At 34.4% G+C, this 26,494-nt stretch overlaps 1 protein-coding gene across 1 annotated transcript; it reads right to left on the reverse strand.

Annotated features, from left to right (window-relative positions):
- Nucleotides 1-2,314: 2,314 nt before the first annotated feature.
- Nucleotides 2,315-3,244, reverse strand: LOC124252576 (olfactory receptor 145-like). The gene has a single exon (XM_046686242.1). It carries the CDS (start codon nt 3,242-3,244, stop codon nt 2,315-2,317), a length of 930 nt encoding a protein of 309 aa, XP_046542198.1.
- Between the last annotated feature and the right edge of the window lie 23,250 nt (nt 3,245-26,494).

Genomic DNA, 26,494 nt, shown 5'->3' on the forward strand with positions numbered 1-26,494 from the left:
CATCTTTCTCTTACTGTGACTTATTTATATTTGCGACGTATAGCCCTATGCTACACATTGCTAGGCACTTATAGTTACAAAATGCTTGTGTGTGTGAAAGATAGTGAGCAGATTTAAGACACACATTTTGCCACCTAAAATAGTGATAAAATACATATCAGAATGAGTGCACCTCTGCAATGTCCACAACGGTTCCCAAACAGCACAGATATTATGTAGTTATTGACATACACTTTTTTTCAATAAGGAAAACAGTTTTATCAAAACAGACATTAAGTAAAAGAAAAGGAAAAGGAAAACTCCAACTGAGATCAGCTATTTTATATATGTAGAGCTTGTTAAGTGAAAATCAAGCATGTTGATATTCAGATCAGGGGATATGCTATGAGTGATCATTTAAAACAATTAGTCAAAAATTTAACAATACCAAACATCTAAAAATCAAACAAGCCAACAAACCAGTTATGATAAATTTCACAATACCTAAATCTTGGGGAAATCAGAAAACTAGTAAAATAGTAAATAGTGTTAAAGTCATCCTAGAAATATTTAAATTATCACTTGATTAAGGCTTAAGGATTTTTAGAGTAGTCATCTTTTTATTTCTCAAAAAAGAAAAATAATAATCCACCAACATATTACAGAAAATAAATTGTCACAATTTGGTTTATTCACCAAACATCCCTTTCAACTTGCCATTCTCCTAACTGCCATGTGAGATTTTTCTTTATTAACATCCATAAGGAAATTGCATATGGAAGAAAACAAAAACAGGACTGATTTTGTTCTCAGGTCCTCCAACCCTATGGGTTTAACTTTTTTAATATCAAATAACTTAAGCTTCTATCCTCTCCAGACAAGTCCTGTGATCTCCATGTTTTTAAGGCCTTCCAGAAGGAAGATGTGAGTCATAGAAAGGGCTTTCTTCTTCCCATCATTTCACTTTTTAAATTCCTTCATCCTAACTTGAGTTTTGATTATCACATATTACTTTATCTCCTGAAGTTGCCATCCTCTCTTTTCCTGGTTCTCTCCAAATGTGGCCACCAATTTTGGCCTTCATTCCCCAAAACACTATTAATGTATGGTCATTGTGTATTATAAGTCTTATCAAAGCTTTATGGACAGTGGATGATAATTACAGTACTCTAAAGAACAGGATACAAATTCAGATTGAAATGCAGTTTTAATTCTCATGGTCCTTTCTCTAAAGAGGGACTTCTCATTTATTGGCCATGTGATTTTGAGTCCTGGCCTAATGATCTGTTGCTAGGCTCTTTTCTCTCCCATGCCCTATTCTCTGAATTTCAAGCACCTGCAAAAATTCTAAAGTCTTTTTGCTTTATTATTCAGAAAAATTAAGCTTCCTATTTGAGCCAATCATCTCTCAACTATCTTAGCCCAGTATGACTTTTCTTTTACAAGAAAAAGAATCATACTGTTTTCTTAAATCAAAAAATTAAAACTACTATGCTGAAAGCCAATCGTATATAATCCAACAAAGCACATTCAACTTTTATAACAGAAGTTTTTACATATTTCATGATTACTGAAACAAAAATAATAAGATGAAGTAGTTGAAAAGTATACTTTAAAGAGTAGTAGACTGGACATCAGGAGCTTAACACTTTATCTAGGTTTTACAATAAGAAGCTATATGACTTCAACCATTAACTTTAGAATCATGTCTATGAAATGAACATATATTAATGATCTACTAAGTTTCAGTTTCAAATTTACAAACGTAAAAATGAAATCTCTGCCAAAATAAGCTTAATGCATAGTGTTTACTGCCAGAAAGTGGATTATATTTTATAGATTTTATAGGACCTGTTATATCTGTAAAACACTGACATCTAAAGGGGGTACATTCCTGGCCAATTGAGGATGTGAAGAAAGGAGTGGAAACAGAGCATCTGATCCTGATTCCAATAGCACAATATAAGTGGTGGATAGAAAATCCCCAATGGCACAATATCACCCTACTGTTACTTTACTTGATCATTTGCAGAACCGTTTACCTATCTGCAGGAGAGAAAAACAAACACCATAATGACAATGGAAAAAGCAGAGATAAATTTATTCTTTAGTGTTATTCTTAAACAGGTCAAACGGTTAAAAGGAGAAGGAATTGTGAAATGGTGAGGAAGGAAGATCTACTATTAAAAACTTGGAAACAAATTGACAGAAGACTCAAATTTTCTTTGCCATAATAACAAAGATATAGGATAACAAGGCTTCCAATTAAATTCCTGTAATAAAACAACCAGAATCTACTGGTTCTAAACTACATGTACGGAGATACTGTTGCTGATCAAAACTTTGTCCTACTCATGGTTTTTCTCAGAGCAATTTTAACATCTTTGTTCCTCAAACTGTAGATTAAAGGGTTCATTGTGGGAACCACAATGGTATAAAAGACAGAAGAGATTTTACCCTCATCCATGGATCCAGCAGAAGATGGTTTGAGATACATAAATGCACCTGACCCAAAGAAGAGAGAAACCATAATTATGTGGGAACTGCAGGTGCTGAAGGCTTTGGACCTGCCCTCCACAGAGCTGATGCGGAAGATGCTGGAGAGGATAAAACCATAAGAGACAAAGATGGTGAGACTAGGCACAATGATGTTGATGCCCACCACAATAAAATTTACTAGCTCATTGATGTAGGTGCTCGTGCAGGAGAGCTGGAGTAGAGGGAAGAGGTCACACAAATAATGGTTGATGGTGTTTGCATCACAGAAGGTCAGTCTCAGCATGCATCCAGTGTGGGCTGTGGCACCAGAAAATGCCATCAAGTATGAACTAAGCAAAAGGCTGGAACACACTTTAGGGGACATGGTAACATTATACAAAAGTGGTTTACAGATGGCCACGTAGCGATCATAGGCCATTGCTGTCAGCACATAGCATTCAGAAATGATAAAAAAACAGAAAAAGTAGAGCTGGGTCATGCATCCCATGTAGGAGATAACATTTTTTGATATGAAATTAATCAGCATTTTTGGTGTAATCACAGTAGAATAGCAGAGATCTATTACAGACAAATTAAAAAGAAAAAAGTACATAGGGGTGTGTAAGTGTGAATTTGGTCCAATTAGAGTTATCAAACCCATATTTCCCAACACAGTAACCATATACATTATTAGAAACAGGAAGAACAGGGGGAGTTGGAGATATGGTTGGTCTGTTAATCCCAACAAAATGAATTCAGTCACAAAAGAGCTATTTCCAAGGGCCATTCTTCTTCAAAGGGATCTGTGAGTACAGGAAAAAAAGGGTTACATTAGAGGGAAACCCTAGCCCTTCCCACAATATCTTGTCCTACAAAAGGGGTTATGTGCTGCGAATATCTGAGACTAGCCCAATCTGGACCCATCAAGTCTGCCTTTACCATTATCATGATACTGAATGACACTAACTTTCCCTTTCTTAGAGTCTTTATAAGCTAAATACAGCAAAGGGCATCATTAATTTTTCCTTCAGAGGGAAGGCTACTGCTGTCATATGCAAATATGACTACTGAAAAAGAACAAGGGAGTAGGGAGAAGAAGGAAGTATCACAACAAAATAGTCCTACTCTCATGTAAACATTTCTTAATTCTCTTGAACCCTCTCCTCACCAGTAAAAGTGGAGGCCCTCAACCCAACAACCTGATGCTGGCATCTAATGCAGATTATACTTCGTGGGTTGGAAACCAAAAAGATTGTCTCTAATCCTAGACTAAAGGACCAGAGTCTAGGAGAGATTAAGTTACTGCCCCCTTATCACAAAGTAAAAGCTATAAATGTGGAAGAGTGAGAGTTCCATCCTTGGAAAGGGAACTTAGTGACTCAGAAACTGTACCCTCTGAGCCCGTTAATATCTCTGAACATTCTCTACTCTTCCCTGGAACAGATTCTTCCTCCAGTTTCACTTGAGTCTCAGAATTGCACAAAGTGGGAAAGAAAGTGGCAGATCTTAGATCTCTGGAATTCCATTTCACAGCATAAGGGAAATTCTTATAAATAGAATTTAGAAACTCACCATCCTTAGGCCAGAAAATTTTACTGCTTCCTTGTCAGTGTTATTTACTCCTCTGGTCTTAGAAGGGCAATTTAAGATTCGAAGGCTTTGGTTACTTTGATTCTAAGAGGATGCTGCAAAAGATTTAATTTCATACATGCCCTGTAAATCTTTATGAACTACACAGCATACTTTCTGAATGTGACTTTGAGAACTCTCAAGCTGCAGAGAAAACTAAAGACACGTTTTGTCGCTTGAAAAGATGCAGATGGATGAATGTGAATTTAATGATATAATGCAGTTGGCTATAAACAGGGTGGAAGTTTGCTCAGTCTCTTCCCCAGGGAATAGATTCTACATGTGAAAGGGAAATAAGAAGGTTGTATTTACACCTTGGACCATTGATCTTTCTTTAGTTCCTTAGGGACTCAATATTTTACTTAAGTTTTCCTGTAACTCGAGGGATTATACATCTCCCAAGACAGATCTAAAAATAAATTCATGTCTTCCCATCATATTCATCTCTAAAGAAAAATCTATTGAATTGTTTCTTTTCCTCTCTCTTCTCATCCTAAATGGAAAATTTTCTGCAAGGGTTCTTCCTGCAGGATTCTTTATTTCTTCATCTGAAACTTTTCAAGAATTGCAGTATCTCACTTCAATTGTTCTCTCTCAAGGGCTATCTCTGAAATAATTTGAAATGTCTTCCATCTCTTCTAAAGTTGAACTTTTTAATATCTTCCAGAAATTTATACCTGACTATTCTGCTGGGACCTTATATGCAACATTTCAGTAACTGAGATCTTTATTTCTTCTCATTGTAAAAAGGAATAGGGGCTATGAGTTAGACGGTGTGTGTACGAATCTTCCTTCCACTCTTGCTAACTATAATACCTTGATAAAATTACTTTATCTTTCTTCCTCTGGTTCACTTTTGTAAAATAGAAATGGTAAAAATAGCTTTTGTTTCATTGAGTTTCTATGATAGCCGAATGAAAAAATGTAAATAAGAAATGTAATGTAAAATAAAATGAAAAAATGTAGAAGGTGCTAAATAGTCTGGCCTGGCACGTGCTAAATAGTCAATTTATGTCAGTTGTCATTATTTATATTATCATAAATTCTGGCAGATCCTCAATCAGAACACTCATCAGACCATTCTCCCCTTAATTTCTGTGTTCCCTAATAACCTATAAGTTATATAAGAACAAACATCTTTTCTGTCTTGTTTCCTTGAAAGTACGGTACAGAATATAAAGTCGAACGCCAATATCTCTGAAAATTATATTGTTCTTTGGTTGAAAACCTTCAGATTTTTTCCACATTTCTCACATGCTAAAAGGTAGAGTCCACAACCACATGTCCCCCACCCATTTTCCTCAGAAACCAAACAAGTCCAAGAACTTTGTAGGTTTAGACTTTACTACTGAATATAGTGACTCCTATTTCTCTAGCATTTCCACATAGTCCTCTTATTTAGCCATCTGCACTGCTGCTAGAATAAGCTCTGAAAGCACGGATTTGTCATTCACTAGTTTGAATCTTTCAATGGTTCTCCATTACCCACTGGGCAATTGAAATTTTGTAATGAAAATACAATTATCAAAACTGTAATTCAGCTTCAGTAAAAACTAAAGAAGAAATTGAGTCCAACTTCTTTTTTTCACATCTTTATAATGTATAATGTACAAATAACAATTACATGTATTTAAGGTACATGACCTGACTTTTCATTATTCATAAACATTCTGAAAAAATTGGCATAATCAAGCTAATTAAAATATCCGTCACCTTACAGAGTTACCATTTACTTTTTGGTTATTTGTAGTGAGAACATTTAAGATTTACCCTCTTAGCAAATTTCAAGTATGCAATACAGTATTGTTCATATAGTCACAGTGGTGTACATTAGAGCTCCAGAACTTATTCATCTTGAATAAAAGAAATTTTGTACCACTTGACCAACCTTTTCCCCTCCGCTCAGACTCTGGCTACCACCATTCTACTCTCTGCTTCCATGGTTTTGACTACTTTAGATTCCTCATATATCTTAGGTCATACAGCATTTGTCTTCGTGTAACTAGTTTATTTCACTTAGCATAACGTCTTCTATGTTGTTGCAGTTGGCAGGATGTCCTTTATTTTTAAGGCTGAATAATATTCCATTTTGTATATATACCACATTTTCTTTCCTATTCACCCATTAACCAACATTTAGTTTGTTTCCATATTTTGGCTATTGTGAATAATGCTTCAATGAATATAGACATGCAAAATATCTTTGAGAAACAGATTTTATTTCCTTTGGATATATACCCAGAAGTAGGATTGCTGGATGATAAGGTAATTCTATTTTTGTTTTTTGAGGACTCTCTATACTTTTTTCTATAATGGCTGTACCAATTTTACATTCCCACTAACGAGAGTTTCCTTTTCTCTTCATTCTACCAACACTTATTATCATTTGTCTTTCTGATAATAGCCATTCTAACAGGTGTGAGGTGATATCTCATTGTGATTTTCATCGGCATTTCCCTGATGATTAGCGATGCTGAGTACCGTTTCATATACCTGTTTGGCCACTTGTATGTTTTCTTTGGAGGAATGTCTATTCAGTTCCTTTGCTTATTTTTTATGAGTTATTAGTTTGCTGTTATGGTGGTGGTTGTTGACTTTGGTATTGACTTTTAGGAATTCCTTTTATATTTTGGTTATAACCTCTTACCATATATATGGTTTGTAAATGTTTTATCCCATTCCTTATGTTGCTTTTTCATTTTGCTGAACATTTCCTTTGCTGTGCAGAAGCTTCATATTTTGATGCAATCCCACTTGTCTGTTTTTGCTTCTACTACCTTTACTTTTGATGTCATGTTCAAGAAAATCACTGTCCAGAACAAAGTCAAGAAGCATTTTGTGTGTGTGTGAGAGGAAGATTGGCCCTGAGTTAACGTTTGTTGCTAATCTTCCCATTTTGGCTTGAGGAAGATTGTTGCTGAGCTAACATCTCTGCCAGTCTTCCTCTGTTTAATGTGGGATGCCGCCACATCATAGCTTGACAAGTGATTCTAGGTCTGCACCTGGGATCAGAGCCCACAAACCCGGGGCAGCAGAAGCAGAGCACGAACTTAACCACTACACCACTGGGCCAGCCCAAGAAGAATTTTTTTTTAAGATTTTATTCTTAGAGCAGTTTTAGGTTTACAGAAAAATGGAGAGGAAGGTATAGACATACCCATTTACCCAAAGCCACCACACACGCTTAGCCTCCCCTACTAATGATGTGGGAAATTTTCTCTGTGTTTTCTTCTAATTATTTTAGAGTTTTAGGTCTTATGTTTACATTTTAATCCATTTTGAGTTGAATTTTGTGTGTGGTATGATAAGAGATCCTATTTCATTCTTCTGCGTGTGAACATCGAGTTTTTCCAACACCATTTATGGAAGAGATTATCCTTTCCCCATTATGTGTTTTGTCTCTAGTATTGTTCAAGTCAGCAGTTCTTCACTGATTTTCTGTCTAGATTTTCTCTCCATTTTTGAAAGTGAGATATTGAACTCCTTTACTATTATTATACTGCTGTCAATTTCTCCCTTCAGTTCTGTTGATAGGGCTTTTTATACATATGTGCTCTGATGTTGGATGTGCATATATTTATAATTGTTATATCTTTATATTGAATTAACCTCTTTACACAAGGACCTTTTTGTCTCTTTTTGACTTAAAGTGTATTTTTTCTGATGTAAGTATAGCCACCTCTTCTTTCCTTTGGTTATTATTTGCATAGAATATCTTTTTCTATCCCATGATGTTCAGCTTATGTGCATCCTTAACTCTAAAGTGAGTCTCTATGGAGACACAGAGGCATGGACTTGAGAAGCTCCATCAGCTTGCGTCAGCATTGGGAAAGACTAGGGACTCCTCAATGATGAAGGCTGCTGGGGTCCTCCTACTCTCCTTTTCCCAATGAGGGAAGTCACAGCTGAGGGGATTCCTATTGGTGCCAGTTCTGCAGTGAGTGCATATGCAGTTGCAGCACCAAAACCTAGGAACTGGGGCACATGCAGTAATAGCATGCCAGTTTCTGCAGCAAATATGATGGTGCTGGGGTGGGGAGGTCAGCAGCTCAGGCCTTGGAAGTGCACAGATGTGGCTCTGGTTCCAGTGGGCCACAGTAGCAAGGACTCCCAGCAGCCCCATCACCTTGTCAGTGTCGGTGAATGCCAAGTGGGTTCTTGGTGGTAAAAGCTAAAGTTGTTTGCAGCAACAGTGAAGGTTGCTGAGATCCTCAGTGGCAAAGGCTGCTGGAGTCCTGATTCCACCTCCCATGGAGATCCTTCTTGGCACCAATCTATGCTGGCCTGAGGGAGGGGTTGATGAAGTTAAAATGCTTCCTGTGCTTTTCTATGCAACCATCTCAGTTTCTGTGCCCCATAGGCTTGATGCGGCTTTATAATTGCACTCCAGAACTCTTCTAGAGCTATTTTCATGCATGGGTAGTTGGTAAATCATTGTTTTTGTGGGAAGACAAGGACTGAAACCTTGTAGTCCACTATCTTGTTGATTTCATTCCCGACTCAAAGCTATATTTGATGAGGAGGCATGAAAAAACCATGTCTTCTGATTGGAGCATTTTGTGCACATTAAGTATAATGCACACTCTAAGCCTTCTCAGCAAATATAAGAAAGAATGTTGGATAATGTTTACATGTCAGAGACCACAAGGTGAACAAAGAATACTAGCTAGGTGAGCCAAAGATAATATATGAAATTTAAATTTCAGTCTGAAAAAATGCACTTACCATCATTTTAAATCAGTTCCTTTCTTCAATATTTAACAAAAAAGAGCAAGAATCTCCTTCAAGATATTCATGTGTTAAAATAATATCCTTTTTTAAAATTTATATCTGAGCAGTGTAACCTCCAACTTATATTACCAGTTATAAAGTTTCTAGCTTCAAGTTATAGAACGCTCAACTAAAAGCCCTTTTAAAACAGTAGACTATTTTTGTCACATAACAAAAATTCTGGAGATAGGGTGTCCTAGGGTTGGTTTAGCACTAAACATGCTCAAGAACCCAGCTTCTTCTATTCTACTCTCCTCAGACCATTTGCCTTAGTCCTCAGACTTGTTACCTCATGGTCACAAAATGGCTGTTGTAGTTCCGAGAATCACATCTAAACAGAACAAAATTTAAAAGAGAAAGCGAGACAAGAAGGTGAAACAACTCACATATTTCTCTCCTTATATATGAAGTGAATCTTCTCCAGAATTCCCTTTATGCATTTTCAGTCATATATCTATGCCACATGGCTATCACGCTACAAAGAGAACTGAAAAAATGAGTATCTCCCATTTTCAGCCTCTACCAGCAGCAATTTGAAAAAGCATCCTAAGTTAAGAGAATATTTTTAATTATATGAACTTAAGCTAGAAATTTCCCTAGGAAATACACAAGTACTTGAGATATTAAAAAAAAAGGAGACACTAGGTTGTCTTTAGGGACATCCTTGTATTAACCTACAGGCCCCATGTCAAAGAAAGTATGACTATAGACAATAAAGTTTCAAGTGAAATTTATGATGTATAAGAGCTGACTCATGGAAAAGCAAGGAAAGAACACAGGGTTCTCAGGGGAAAGCCGCCTTAAAAATTTCAACCACTTTAAAAATAAGAATTTTCTTCTGTATCGAAACAACTACAGTGTGAAAAATAAATATGTCTCAATCTACTTACAAATTAAGGAATCTAGTTATGTAATCTAAGTAGGTCCCTATCAAAAAATGGAAAGTTTCTCATTTGCATATTAAGTTTCAGTAATAATTTACTGTAGCGTAGACAACTGACAGTTTTTATTTTGTTTTGTTTTGTTTTGTTTATTGAATGCAAGTGCCTGACATTAAGTGTCTGATTTTCCAGGCATCCTCTGCAAAGACAGCTATCTCCAATAAACACATTGTCAGCTACATGACTAGATAAAAAGCCAGGCCACCCACCCCAATATTTCCTTTCGTTTAGCGATCTCTGTTTGACTTAGATAACTGATTACTTGACTGCTTATTTTTCCCTTCCCACACTTTAATTCTCATTATTATGTTTTAAATTGCCAATAAAGAGTATACATGCAGAACTCAAGACCCATGCTCTCTCTCTCTCTGCCAATGTGCTCACTGTCTGTCCCTAAGTATGCTGTGTAGTTTTCAAGTTCCCTGATGATTATTTCTAAGGTGCATCTTGCAATCCATATTAAGAACCACAGGGCCAGTCCAGCCACATCATTGGTTCTGAAAGGGGAAATGTCCATGGGGGCCCAGGTGAGTGCCAAGGAATTTTTAGCTTATAGCATCACTATCAATAGGCTGAGAAAGGCATACAACATCTGAGTAAACAGTACCCTCTGATGGGTAGCTTTGACTTAGACAAGATTTAAATTAATTAAAAAGTTGTAAAGTGTAATACAACAGAAGAAAAATTTGTTAATAATTTTGTACTCTTCTCCCATGTCCCCTTATCTCACTGTGAGAAGCATTTGATTTCTTAGGAGGGCTGTTAAGAGCTAAGGCAGCAGTGTTTCAAAGAACAGTTCAAGGAGAGAAAGCACTTAAAGGCTCTTTTTCCTTTCTGCCCACTTTCACTCTTCTTTTTCCAGGTGATCACAAATAAATAAAATAGTACCTTGAAAGCATTCTAACACATCCACCTTTGTTTTTAACTATCAACCAATGAGAATGAAAACTCTTAAGGAAGAAATGGAAATGTAGTAAAGATCTCAGACAAATGACTTGTGAAAGAAAACAAAAGATTTTAAAAATAGAGACAAATTGACTGCATATACATACATGATATATATATGATATACATATATATAGGTATATCATATATTTCAATGAAATAAAATTGATTATACCATTATAATACTTTATAATGGTTTAGAACAAATCACTTTCTTTCCCTCTTTTCCAATTTTTTACTATGTTGAAATACACAAACATAAAAATACCATCTTATCCATTTTTACATGTACAGTTCAGTGGCATTAAATACATTCATAATGTGCTACCATAACCACCATTAATCTCTAAAACTCATTTCGTGTTGTAACACTGAAACTCTATACTCATTACACAATAATTCCCCATTCCCCTCCCCCAAGAATAATAATCACCACTCTACTATCTCTGTCTATGATTTTGACTATTGTAAGTATTTCATATAAAAGGAATCATACAGTATTTGTCTTTTTGTAACTGGCTTATTTCACTTAACATAACGTCCTCAAGAGTCATCATATTTTAGCACGTCAGAATTTTCTTCCTTTTTAAAGCCACTCAATATTTCATTGCACAATATATACCACATTTTGCTTGTCTATTCATGTGCCAATGGACATTTGAGCTGCTTCTATGCTTTAGCTATCAAGAATAATACTGCTATGAACATGGTTGTACAAATATCTTTCAGATATCCTACTTTGAATTTGTTTGGATTTATACCCAGATGTGGAATTGCAGGATCATATGGTAATTTTATTTTTAGTGTATTGGGGGACTACCATACTGTTTTCCCCAGCAGCTGTACCCCTGTACATTTCCATGAACAGTGCACAAGAGTTCCAATGTCCTCACACTCTTGCCAATGCTTGTTTTTTTCTGGTTTTTTTTGATAGTAATCATCTTCATGGTTGTGCAGTGGTATCTCACTGTAGTTTTGATTTTCATTTCTGTAATGATTAGCGTCGTTGAGCATCTTTTCATGTGCTTATTGGAAATTTCTATATCTACTTTGGAGAAATACATATTCAAGTCTATTGCTCATTTTTTAATTGCGTTGTTTGCTTTTTCTTGCTGAGCTTAAAGAGTTTTCTATATATTCCTGATTCCTTTATTAGACATATGATTTGCAAATATTTTCTCCCATTCTTTGGTTTGCATTTTTATCTGATGATAGTATCTTTTGATGAACAAAACATGTTTAATTTTCATGAATTCCAACTTATCTATTTTTTCTTTTGATACCTGTGCTTTTGGTATCATATCCAAAACAATAATTGCCAAATCCAACATCATTAATCTTTGCACTATGAGTTCTTCTAAGAATTTTATACTTTTAGGTCTTACATTTAGGTCTTTGATCCATTTTAAGTCAACTTTTTGTATACAGTATTAGACAAGGGTTCAACTTTCTTCTTTTGCATGTGGATATCCAGTTTTCCGAGCACCATTTTTCAAAAAGACTCATTTTCCCGTTGAATGATCTTGGCACCTTTGTCAAAAATCATTTGACCATATATACAAGAGTTTATATCTAGGATTTCTATTTTATTTTTTTGTTCTCTATGTCTCTCCTTATGCCAGTACCACAATCTTTTTATTTCAGTATCTTTGTAGTAAGTTTTGAAATCAGGAAGTGTGAGTACTCCAACTTTGATTTTCTTTTTCAAGATTATTCTGGCTGTTCAGAGTCCCTTGAATTTCTGTATGAATTTTAGGATAAGTTTTTCTATTTCTGCAAAAAAGAAAAAAAGAAAAACATTGTTGGAATTTTGATTCAGATTGCATTGTATCTGTAGATCATTTTGGATAGTATAGACATCTGAACAGTATTAAATCTTCCAATTCAGGAACATGAAATGTGTTTTCATTATTTATGTCTTCTGTATTTTCTTTCAGTGATGGTTTTTAATTTTTATTTTATAAATATCTCACCTTCTTGGTTAAGTTAATTCCTAAATATTTTATTCTATTTGTAGCTATTGTAAATAGAGTTGTTTTCTTAATTTCCTTTTAGGATTGTTCATTGTTAGAGTATAGAATAGCAACTGATTTTTGTGTTTTGACTTCGTATTGTGCTACTTTACTGAGTTTGTCAGTTCTAACAGTTTGTTAGTGGAATCCTTAGACTTGTATACATATAAGATCATATCATTTTTAAAGAAGAAAAATTTTATTTCTTCTCTTCTAATTTGAATGCACTTTTATTTCGTTTTCTTGCTTTATGCTCTGGCTAGAAATTCCAGTGCTCTGTTGAATAAAACAGAGTGAGTATCCTTGCCTTGTCCCTGAACTTAGAGAAAAAGTTTTCAATCTTTAACCATTCAGTATAATGTTTGTGTGGGTTTTACAAATATGGATTTTATTCTGTTGAAGTAGTTTCCTTCTATTCCTAGTTTGTTGAGAATTTCTTTATCATGAAAAGATGTTGAATTTGGTCCAATGCTTTTTCTGAATCAATCGACACGATCATTTTTTTTCCCTTCATTTTATTAATGCGGTATATATGACATTGATTGACTTTCATATGTTGAATCAATTTTGCTCTCCAGGAAAAAAAATCCCACTTAATCATGGTGTATGAACCTTTAAACGTACTGCTGAATTTGATTTGCTAACATTTTGTTGAGAATATATACCTCCATGTTCCTTAGTGATATGGTCTATAGATTTCTTTTTTGTAGTATCTCTGTCTGGCTTTGGTATCAGGATAATGGTGGCCTCAGAGAATGAATTAGGAAGTTTTTGTTCCCTTCAATATTTTTGAAACATTTGAGAAGGACTGGTGTTAGTTCTTCTTTAAATGTTTGGTAGAAATGACCAGTGATGCCCTCAGGTCTGGGACTTTTCTTTGCCTGGAGATTTTTGACTACTGATTCAATTTCCTTACAAGTTACAGGCCTATTAAGATTTTCTGTTTCTTTACGGTTTAGTCATGGTAGGTTTTGCATTTCCAGGAATTTATGCATTTCATCTAGGTTATTCAATTTGTTGGCATATAACTGTTCATTTTATTTCCTTGTAATCCTTTTTATTCCTGTAGCTTCAGTAATATAGTCCTCACTTTTATTTCTGATTAATTTGACTCTTCTGTCTTTTTTTTTTTAGTCCATCTAGCTAAAGTTTGTCAATTTTGTTGATTTTTCCAAAGAACTAAATTTTGCCTTTATTGATTTTCCCTATTGTTTCTCTATTGTCTATTTTATTTACCTCTGCTTTAATGTTTATTTCCTTCCTTCTTCCAAATTTGGGTTTAGCTTTTTTTTTTCCAGTTCCTTAAGTTGTAAAGTTAGGTTGTTGATTTGATATCTTTTTTTATTTATTTAATGTAAGCATTTTTACCTATAAATTGGTCCCTAACTACTGCTTTTGCTGCATCCTCAAAGTTGTGGTATGTTCTAGTTTTGTTTTCATTTGTCTTAAAGTATTTTCTAAATTCCCTAGTGATTTCTTCTTTGATTTATTGGTTTTCTTAATAGTATGTTGTTTAATTTTCACAAGCTTGTTCATTTTCCAGTTTTCCTTCTGTTATTGATTTCTAACTTCATTCTTTTGTGGTCAAGGGATTTAGTTTCTATGATATTTCTCTTTTTAAATCTACTGAGACTAATTTGAAGCCTAACACATGGTCTATCCTGGAAAATATTCCAATGTGCTTTTGATAAAATGTGCATCTGCTGTTGTTGGACCAATATTTTATAAATATATGATAGATCATCTACTTGCTTTATCTTATTCAAGTCCTCTACTTCCTTCCTTATCTTATGTCTGATTGTTCTAACCATTTTTGAGAATGGGCTGTTGAACTTTCCAACTATTATTAAAACTATATTTCTCTTCCCTTGTGTCAAATTTACCTCATATATTTTTATGGTCTGTTATTATTTATGTAAATGTTTATAATTGTGATATCTTCTTACTTTATTATTTCATTAGTGTGTATAGTCCTTCTTTGTTTCTTGTTAACTTTTGTATTTTAAAGTCTATTTTGTCTTATATTAGCAGAACCATCCCTGCTCTATTTTGGTCATATGCATGGATATATTTTTCCACTCTTTCATTTTCAACCAGTTTGTATCCATAGATCTAATTGGAATCCCTTTTAAACAGCATATAGTTGGATCTTTTTTTGTTTTATTATCCATTCTACCAATCTCCATCTTTTGGTTGCAGATCTTAATCCATTTACATTTAAAGTAATTACTGATAAGGAGGAATTTGCTTCTATCATTTTGATATTTATTTTCCACCTACCTTATATCCTTTTTGTCCCTCCTTTCCTGCATTACTGTTTTCTTTTGAGTTTAGTTGATTTTCTGCAGTGAAAAATTTAAATTTCTTTGTCATTTCCTTTTGGGTATACTCTATAGATATCTTCTTTGTGGTTACCATTGGAATTATATTTAACTATATTGGAGTTACATTAACTGTAACACTCTAATTTGAATTTATACCAGATTAACTTCAACAACATACTAAAAATATGTTCCTTTACAACTCGATCTCTACCTATTTTAGTGGTCAATGTCATAAAATTGCATGTTTATACATCATGTGCTCCAAAATATAAACTAATAATGTATTTGTATACATTACTCTCCTAAATTATGTAGAAAATAAAATGTAGAGTTGTCAACCAAAGTTAAAATAGTACTAGCTTTTAGACTTCTATTTATTTTTTAATGTATTACTCTCTTAAATCATATAGAAAACAAAAAGTGGAGTTATCAAACGTTGTTACAATAATCGGTCCCTATCTGTTCATCTTACTTAGAATTCATTGGGCTTCTTGGATTTCTGTATTCATGACTTTCATTAAATTTGGAGAATTTCCAGCCATTATTTTCTAGTAGTCTCCCTGACCCTTTCTCTCATCTCCTGGGACTCTTGCAGTGTATGTGTTGGTCAGAAATTGATGGTATGCCACAAATCTCTTAAGCTCTGTTTACTTTTCTTCAACCTTTCTCCTTTCTATTCCTTGGACTCAGTGATCTACTTTGTCCTACTTTCAATTCACTGTTTTTCTTTTGGCTACTAAAATCTGCCTTTGAATTCCTCTAGTGAATTTTTAATTTCAATTGTGTACTTTTCAGCTCCAGAAATTCCCTTTGGCTTCTTTTTTAGATTCTCTGTTTCATTATAGATATTTCCATTTTGTTCATAGTTTTTTTCCTTTCTCCAAATCTTCCTTTAGTTTTTTCAGCCTTTGTAAACAGTTGTTTTAAAGTCTTTGTCAAGTAGATCTGCCATCATGTCTTTTCTCAGGGTGAGTTTTTGTTGATTTTTTTTTCCTTTGAGTGGCTCTTACTGCCCTGTTTTATTGTACATCTTTTGATTTCTTGTTGAAAATTGAACATAAGAACCTAATGATACTGTAACTCTGGAAATCAGATTCTCCCCCTTCACCAGAGTTTACTGGGTTTCTTTTGTTGTTGTTGCCTCTTTTCTTTTGTTTTGTTTTATTGTTGTAGGTTGTATCTGTACCAAGGATCATCCTGAGGTACTAACTTGAGGTCATCTCAGGTTTTTCTGAGCCTACACGTTTCCGTGTTCATATATAGTGACTGTCTAATTTCCCCCGTACGTACAATTCCATTTGAAAGAACGAATTGTTAATATTTGGCTCCCAAAAGTGGAAAAAGAAAAAACAATAAGGAGAGAAAAGTGGCACTGGCCTTTAAATCAACTGGAAGATAATTCAGCAAGAGGAAGATGGGCTTGCAACAGTGAGGGGAGTTGTAACAACAAATGCCACCCACTTCTTTATCTACAGTTCAGAGATCAAAAGTAGCATCATTGACAGAGTACAGACCTGGGATATTTGGAGGACAGCATCCATTTTGTCCACCCTGGCTCCCCCAAGCTGTGTGCAAGCTTCTCCGGGAACACATGAATGGCTGTCTGCCACAGGGCTGGAGGATGGGAGATGGGTAGTTGCTACTGTGCTAAGAACTGAAAGTGATCAAAATTAACTAGAATTTACTCTCCAGCCCTTCCCTGGAGATTGCAAACCTTCAGTAGAATCCAGAGTTCCAAAATAGTTTCATCAGACAGATTCTGCAACTGCAATTGTTGTCCAAGTGAGGAAACAAATTATTGGTGCTTTGTACTCTGCTGTTTTCCCATATTCCTCCTCTTTTCCTTTTTTTACCACTCCTTTTTCCTTCACAGCTCTTTAACTCATCACTGCCAGTTACTAATTTTAAAACCTAACACACATACTCCTACATTTTCTTATTTTTTGCTCATACTCTTAAATACATATATAGGGGCTGTGTTCTTGATATACAAAGAAACATTTTTTGACCTCTTGTTTTGTCATTTAGAAACAATGTTCCATGTTGTAGACATATCAAAACTTATTTGCCTACTCCATGTTGATGGAAATTCCTGTTTCTCCGGGTTGTTCTGCCATCAAAAGCAATGCTAAAATAATAACCATTATGCATACATCTTTATATGATATTACTTTTCAGTGAGATAAATTCACAGAATGTTGTCTTTCAGTTTAATATGTATGTTCAGTTGAGTTTCCAAAAGGCCATTATAGTTCATATTCCAGTAGGTTATTTATGAAAGAATCTATCCTTCTCTCAGCATTTCTTAATTGCATTCCTCTAAATATTGGTCCGCTTGAGTGTCTCTTCATAAATTTGTAAACTTTGGTAATTTTCTTTTCTGTAATTTGCATATTTATTCCTTTTCCTCATTTTCTGTGGGTTTTTATTCCCATTTTGCCCAACTGAATAAACATAATGTATATTAATCCTATACCTGTCACCTGCATTTAAACTATATTTTTTCCTAACCCTCCATAAGTACATTGATTTATTTAAGTATGTACTATAAAATAAAAGTTAAAATTTGTATGAAGTCAACTACTTCTATATTTACATACATAATATATACATAATTACCCATATATCATAGCTATGATATTACCACCTTGATCTGACAAAGAATTGTTTCATACTAGCATTACTAAAAGTCTTCTTAACTAGAGTCCCTGCTTCATCCCCTGACTCATAGAGTATATTCCCAACGCAGTAGACAACGTCATCTTTTTAAAACTTAAGTCACTTTGTTTTAATTTTATGCACTTCATTCCACTCAAAGAAAAAGCCAAAGTTTCACAATGGCTTACGAGATCTACTTAAAATGTCCCCATCTCAGTGAATTAGGATCCATGTCCAACTTATCTTTGCACAACCAATATTTAACAAATTTCTTGAAACAATCGTTGTTCTCTCTTTGGATAATTTCTCCCTTTTAGATGCCATAGAGCTGGGGTGGGGCTATTATGAAGTTGTCTCGTAAAATACAAGTTTAATGTGTTTAACCCTAAGATATTCTATTTGAACAGTTTGCTTAAGTTACTATTTAAATAAATATTGTATTTTTATTTTAAATTGACAGAAAATGTATTGCCATAAAGCTGATTGGCTTCATAGAGGAACAAAACACATCTTGTAGCATCTGAGACTCCAATTATTTCTCATATAAGACTCTAATGCAGAAAAGGGGGAAAAGAAGAAGACAAATATTGTTGATTTTCTTTAAGTTTCCTGTTCAATTTCTTCTTCATTTTGATAAAGTTGCTTATAATCTTGTGCAACTCAGGAAGGTGATTTTAAAAACTATAGATTCTAAATGTGGATCCATCTCTAGCCTTACAATTGTCTATTAAAACATTACCAAGAGCACTAAGTCAAATTTGAGTGGAAGGGGAGAGGATGAACTTATGAAGTGATCTGACTGTGGAAACTAAGGCAATTGGTAAAAATAGATAGAACTACACGTAGTGGTGTTAAAGTAAAAATAAATACAAAATCATAATTTTTTTATCTTTTCATTGCACAGCTTCTAAGGATTTTACTAATGCTTGTATTTGAATGATTACTATATTCTCATTTTGAGGGGGCAATAACTCTTTTAAAACAGATGAGTATCAACAATTAATGGTCCCAAGTAATTCTAATGTGGAAAGAGAATAGAACCTGAAAGCACTAAATCATGAAGTCACCATATTTAAACTCTAGTGAACTCGTATCACACACCACATACTTTTGACTCATTTTGACCACGACAACACACCCTTGTGAAGCAGGAGAATTTGATTTTCAGAGTTATCGTATTATTAGATTCAAATGTCCAGTTTTCAACAAAAAACCACAAAGCATGCAAAGAAACAAGAAAGTATGGCCAGTTCAAAGGAAAAAAACAAATCAACAGAAACTGTCCCAGAAAAAGACATGGTGGAAGGTCTCTTAGACAAAGATTGTAGAACATCTTGTCTTAAAGAATCTGAATGAACTAAAGGTGGGGAAAGTCCAGAAAACAATATATGAACAAAATGGAAATATCAATAAAGAGATGGAAAAATTTAAAAGAAATCAAAAGAAAATTCTGGAGTTCAAAAGGGCAAAAAAAATTATATTAGCAGCTCAACAGATGCAGAAAAAACATTTGACAAAAATCGACATCCATTTATGATAAAAATTCTCAAGAAATTATGTATGGAAGGAGTGCACCTCAACATAACAAAGGCCATATATGACACGTACAAAGATATCATCATATTCTATAATGAAAAATTGAAAGCTCTTTCTCTAAGATCTGATACAAAACATTCTTGCCACTTCTATCCATCATTGTACTGGAAGTCTTAGCCAAAGCAATCAGGAAGGATAAAGATATAAATGGCATCCAAAAGAGAAAGAAAGAAGTGAAATTGTCTGTGTTTACAGATGACATTTTATATATAAAAAAATACTGAAAACTCCACCCAAAATGTTAGAATTAATAAAAGAATTCAGTAAAGTAGCAAGACGCAAAATCAACGTACAAAAATTACCTACATTTCTCTGCACTAATAACAAACTATCTGAAAAAAATTAACAAATCATTTGTGATAGCATTGTTACTGAAAGTTCAGTCTCTGATCTGGATGCCAATCTAAATAATAAGAACAGTCTTGGGAGGAAAAGGAAAGCTTTAATTTGTCAGGCAGACGGAACAAAGCAAGGGCTAGTGCCCCCAAAGTCGCTTGCTCCCCATTAAGAAATGGGTAGGGGTTTTTAATTGGGGTTTTAGGTTGGGGAGGGGTGCCGTGGACTTCTTGGTCTGCATTTGTGCATTGGCTTATGTCTGGGGCTGCTTCCAGTGGAGGAGCCAAAGGATTTCTCAGATGAGTGTCCTTGGCTGTTTATCTGCATGGTGGAGGGTAGACTCTGACGTCAGGAAGCCAAGTAGTTGGGCCTGGGAAGCTTTGGTTTCTTCATATTCTCTGGACATTTGTTTCTCTGTAAAAGAACTTCAAGGTCCTGGGATTAGCTACAACTTTAGTGGGAGCCCAGTTTGAGGCCATCTGGGCTTTAACAATTTGTAACTTCTATTTGGTTGTAAAGCTCAGGGAGTCAGAGGCTAAAAAAACAAACATTTACATATGAGTGTAACTAAAGACCAGGAACTAGAAATGCAGGTTTTCACTTTTAACCCCATACATGCCAGGTTCACTGTAGGGGAACCAAGATGAGGGATGATATTAACTAAGAGCTGGTAACAGCATCTCATGTCTAATAGCATCAAAAAAATAAAGAAACTTAGGAATAATTTTAACGAAAGAGGTAAAAGATCTGTACACTGAAAACTATGAAATGTTCATGAAGGAATTGGAAGAAGACACAAATAAATGGATAGGAAGAATTAAATTGTTAAAATTTCCATGCTATGGGAAGTCATTTACAGACCCTTTATAATTGCTATCAAAATTTCAGTGGCATTTTTCAAAAAGAATTAAAAAAATATCCTATAATTTATATTGGACTACAAAAGATCTAAAAGAGCCAAAGCAATCTAAAAGAGAAGAACAAAGCTGGAGGCACCACACTTCTTGATTTCAAACTATAATACAAAGCTACAGCAATAAAAACAGTATGAAACCAGCTTAACAACAGACACATAGACCAACAGAACAGAATAAAGAGACTAAAAATAAACCCATGCATATATGGTCAACTAATCAATAAAGTCACCAAGAATACAAAATGAGGAAAGAATAGACTCTTCAATAAATGGTATTGGGAAAATTACATATTGACATGCCAAAAAATGAAATTGGATAACATGCAAAAATCAACTCAAAATGGTTTAAAGATTTAAATGTAAAAGCTGCAACTGAAAATTCCTATAAGAAAATGTAGAAAATAAAATCTTTGGCATTGGTTTTAGCAATGGGTTTTTTGGAAATGACACCAAAAGAACAAGCAATGAAAGCAAAACTCAATAAGTGGACTACATCAAATTAAAAAGCTTCTGCATAGCAAAAGAAATAGTCAACAAAATGAAAAGGCAACCTATAAAGTGAGAGAAAATATTTGCAAACCTTATCTCTGATAATGAGTTAATATTCAAAATATATAAATAATTCATACAACTCAATACCATAAAACAACCAATTCAATTTAAAAAATGGGCAGAAGAACTGAAAATACATTTTTCCAAAAATGATGTACAAATGGCCAATAAGTACATGAGAAAGTGCTCAATAGCACTAATTACTAGAGAAATGCAAATCAAAACCACAATCATTTATCACCTCTTGCCTGTTAGAATGGCTACCACAAAAATGACAAGAGACAATAACTGTTGGTGAGGATATGGGGCAAAGGGAACCCTTGTACAGTGTTGATGGGAATGCGCAATTGATATAGTTATTATGGAATATAGTGTTAAGTTCCTCAAAAAATTAAAAAGTAAAAGTGAGATAGCAAACCTTCTTCTGGGCATATATCCAAAGGAAATTAAACCTGTATCTCAAAGACATATCTGCACTCCTATGTTCATTGAAGCATCATTCACAATAGCCAAGATATGGAAACAAAGTAAATGTTCATTAACTGATAGATGAATAAATAAAATATGATATATACAAATAATAGATATTTATCAGCTTCAGAAAAGAAAGAAATTCTGTGATTTGCAGCAACATGGATGGACCTGGAAGACATTACGCTGAGTGAAATAAGCCAGACACGGAAAGACAAATGCTGTATGATCTCACTTACATGAAGAACCTCAAATAGTCAAACACATTGATGTAGAGAGTAGAATGACAATTGCCAGGGGATTTGGGGAGAGGAAAGCCAGGATGACCAAAGTGTGCAATGTTTCAGTTATACAAAAATAAGTTCTGGTGATCTACAATACAAGGTATTGCCTATAGCTGACAGTACTATATTGCATACTTAAAATTTGCTAAGAGAGTAGAATTTAAGCGTTCTTGTTACAAAAATAGTAATTAAGGGATGGGAGGAAATTTTGGGAGGTGACGTATATGACGTATATTTATATCTATGGCCTTGATAGTGATGATAGTTTCACAGTTAAATGCTTATCCCCAAACTCATTGAGTTGATAAGATTAAATATGTTCAGTTTTTACATGTCAATTATTCCTCAATAAAGTGGTTTAAAAAATAAAAATCTTAGGAAATAATTAAAAGCCTTTTTTTCTCTCTTTTTTTCAGTGAGAGGGTATTGTTACTGAACCAGGTTCATTTTTGCCCACCGCCCAGAGAGTCAAACACCGAGATGACGAGACTGCAGCAGAGAGAAAGTTTACTCACAAGGAAGCCATGTGAGAAAGCAAGAGCATAAGTCTCAAATTCGCTTCCCTGAAAATAGGGACTCAGGGATATTTATGGGATGGGGGCAAGGTAGTTTGAAATGTGGAGAGAGGTGATCGGAGGTGAGGAAAGGTGAGGTAACTGATGATCTGCACAAGCCTAGTCAGACTTCACGCCTCTTCATAGGACCCATGTTCACAAAATGGCAGAGTTAACATGATCTGAGTGTGGAGTTTTTATCCTCTCGACATCAAAAGGTTGCCTATCGGACATCTGCACATCTGCACAGGCCCAGTTGATGAGTTGGTAGTCTCAACTGGCCTGAAGTGGACAAGGAGTTCTAATTCCTGAAAAACAGCTCACACACCCATTACCATGGTGACCCAGGCTCCAGGGAGATGTTATCTATAGGAGCCTAGTGGGAGTCAGATAGCATATTGCCTAAACAGCACAGTTAACAATGGGTGGGTTCAACAGCTAAAAGCTATAATCAGGAATTGCAAAAAGGGAAAAAATTTAGTACCTAGATATTTAATCATCAATGGCTGTTTGCCAGTTTCAGTATCAGAAGATTCTTGGCTGCAAAATGCAAGTCCAAACTAAAAATACCATTGCATCTCTGCAACAGCAGACTCTTCTAGCTTGAGAACTCCAACCCAAAGATTCAAGTCAGAATTCTGTCAAAATAATGTTAATCTTTTCACATTTCCTATCCCCACTGTCAGTGATAAGTGAACTCTTCTCCTTGGCCCTTATTTTATGTAATCATACCTTTGTAGTTTTAACGTTTTCTGTTTCTTTTATCTTTATAATTCCTAGCATAACTAACAAAGTGTTTGTTTTCACCACTTTTTACCACTATCATATTTTACCATCACTTTTATAAACTATATTAATTATTCTGATTCCACGGTAAGTTCCATATTGTGACCAATTTATAGAAAGTTAATAACCATGATGGTTGCATTGTGAGTACAAACATGCAAATATCAAGGACCAGCTACTTCTTCACTCTCCACTTTACTAAACAGAGACAATCTGACTTCCTAATTCACATTCAAGCCCATCCTGGTATCCAGGAACAGTGCTTATCCAGACAGGTGAAATACAAGGTGATTTAACCCAATATTCTGGGACTTGACACAAAATTACTTACTGCTGAGTCATCTCTAAACGTGAATTGTAATTGTGACACCTCATTCTGACTCAATTGTTATGTTTTATAACACTCTGGAGATTGAAGCACAGTCTTTTCTCTATGCCTACGTATTTCTATATTTCTATAACCCCAAATTCTTCTCATCACAGAGCTGTTGGAAATAATACCTGAAGAAGTCCTTTAAGGAAAGACTATGAAGAAAATAGAAAGGGTTGATAAAATGAAGTTATATAATATGGAATGAGAACTATACCCTCTCTACTATATCATTAAACTAAATATTATGTTATACACTGACTGCAAATCTATAAAATGGGTTGGTATATTGACTTTCCTCTTCTCATAGACACTGGAGGAAATTCTTCACTGAGTGCAGTAAAGGGATTATCTCTGCCCGGGACAGGTCTAGATTACTTTGCACATGTTACTCAACATCTGCTTGTTTCCTCTGTGTGAGCCAATCTGTACTAGGAAGGTTGTTCCCATAAACTTGGATTGTTGTTCTCAATCTTTGCTTATGGATTAATGTTCAGTTAAGTATAAGCATAATCAGAGTTCTGCAACCTTCATTAATTGTGAAATTTAGCATAAATACACCCTTAAATTTTACAGTCTGTCTTTATATCTGTTTTTCTGATTAATCTTTTCCAAAATAATCTGAAAGAATGGAATCTAATTTAAAGAAATATTTTTTTCTGAAATTGAAACATTTCATTTGTATGTTGAGTCTCAACAAATGAACGATTAATGATCAGTTTTAACTCACTCTTTGCGCCATCTCAAATAGTAATAAAATACATAACAGAGTGAATGCACCTCTGCAATGTCTACAAAGATTCCAAATAATACAGATATTATGTACTTTTTGACATATACTTTTCTTTCAATATGGAGAATTTTATCAAAACAAACAGTTACTAAAAGAAAAGCAAAAAGAAAAATCCAACAAAGACTAACATTTCAAAAAAATAGAAGTAGTTAGTTAAGTAAAAATCCAGCATATTAATGTTAAAGTCAAGGGATAAGATACGAGTGGTCATTTAAAACCATAAGTCAAGGATTTAGCAATGCTGAACATCTAAAAAACAAAGAATTCAACAATCCAGCTCCTTTAAACTTTAAAATATGTAAATGTTAAGTGGAGAATGAAAAAACAGAAAATATTAAATGCCATTACAGTTGTCCTAAAAGATGTTTAAGTTGTCACTTGATGAATCATATTAAGTATCTTTGAATGATCATCTTTTTGCTTGTTTTCTCCAATGAAAAATAATTCAATTTCCTATTCTAGAAAACACATTGTCAAAATTTAATTTATTCATCAAATATTTCTTTCAAATTTTCATTGCTCTCTCAGCTGCGATTTGAGGTTTTTGCACTTTAAAATCCATATAGGAGTATTTGATTCTTATAAAACAGGAGTGATTTAGTTGTTCCCAGGTCCACCAGCCCTGTAGGTTTATTTTTCTCCTTAATGAGGAAGATTGTTCCTGAGCTAACCTCCATGCCATTCTTCCTCTATTTTACACTTGAGACACCACCACAACATGGCTTGACAAGTGGAGTGCAGGGCCACCCCTGGGTCTGAACCTGTGAACCCCAGGCCACTGAAGCAGAGCACATGAACTCCAGCACTACACTACCAGGCCAGCCCCTGTAGGTTTAACTTTTTAAACATAAAATAACTTTGACTTTTATCCTATCCAGAGATCCTGTGATGCCTATAATATTTTTAGGGCTTTTTCAGAAAAGAGATGAGAGTCATAGAAAGGGCTTTCTTTTCTCATCATTTTACTCTCTATTCCTTCTTCCTAACTTGAGTTTTGGTTAACATTCACTATTTAATCTTCTTAAGATGTCGTCCCCTCTCTATCTCGTTCCCCACAAATTTGGCCATAGCCGTTGGTCTTCATTTCCAAAACCACTATTACTGTGTGTTCATTACGTATTATAAGTTTTAATCAAAGCGTTTTGGACAGTGGAGGATAGTTACAGTACTCTACAGAACAGGATACAAATTCAGAATGAAATGCAGTTTCTAAATCTCACTGTCCATTCCCTACTAAGGGACCTCTTATTTATTTGCCATGTATCTCTTTGGGTGGTGGAGTAATGATGTGTTCCTGGGAATATTTTTATTCCATGTTCTGTTCTCTGAATTACAAGACCTTGAAAACATTTCACATTATTTTTTCACCCAAAAAGTTAGGTTTCAAAATAGAAATGTTTTCTCATATTTCATGTTAACTAAAATAAAAATAAAATTAAGTAGACAGTATACCACAAAGAGTAGTAGACTTGAAGTCAGAAGGCTAATCATCTATTCTAGACTTCTTCATAAAGAAGCTTTGTGACTTTACATAAATCATTAACAACTCTGAGTTTCAGTATTTTATTCTTGTAATAAATATATACTGACAATCTACTATGTGCTACCTTGAGTGTAAAAAGGTAAATATGAAACCTCTGAGGTACAGAAAAGAAGCTTAATGCATAGCTTAATGTTAGCTGCAAAGTGGGATATATTTGATAGTCATTATAGAATCTGCTACATCTGTGAAACACTGTCATTTGAACAAGCCATATTCCTTCCCACTGCAGAGTCAAAAGAAAAGAATAGGGACAGATTATCTGATTCATGCCTCCAACAGCATATTACAAGTGGTAATTAAGAAATTCTCCAATGCACAAGGACACACTAGTGTTATTTTATTAATCATTAGTACAACCATCCATCTTTTGCCAAGAGAAAAGAAGAAAGTCCATAATGACAACAGAAAGAAAACAGAGACAAATTTCTTCCTTAATTTTATTCTTAAATAGGAAATATGAGGAAAAGGAAAAGAAATTGCAAATATGGTGATGAAAGGAAGACTTAGTCTAGAATAAATTGAAAACAAATTGAGAGAAAAGTCAAATTTCCTCTGCC

This window comes from Equus quagga, chromosome 14, assembly GCF_021613505.1.
Source record: "Equus quagga isolate Etosha38 chromosome 14, UCLA_HA_Equagga_1.0, whole genome shotgun sequence".
In the NCBI taxonomy this organism is placed as follows: domain Eukaryota; kingdom Metazoa; phylum Chordata; class Mammalia; order Perissodactyla; family Equidae; genus Equus; species Equus quagga.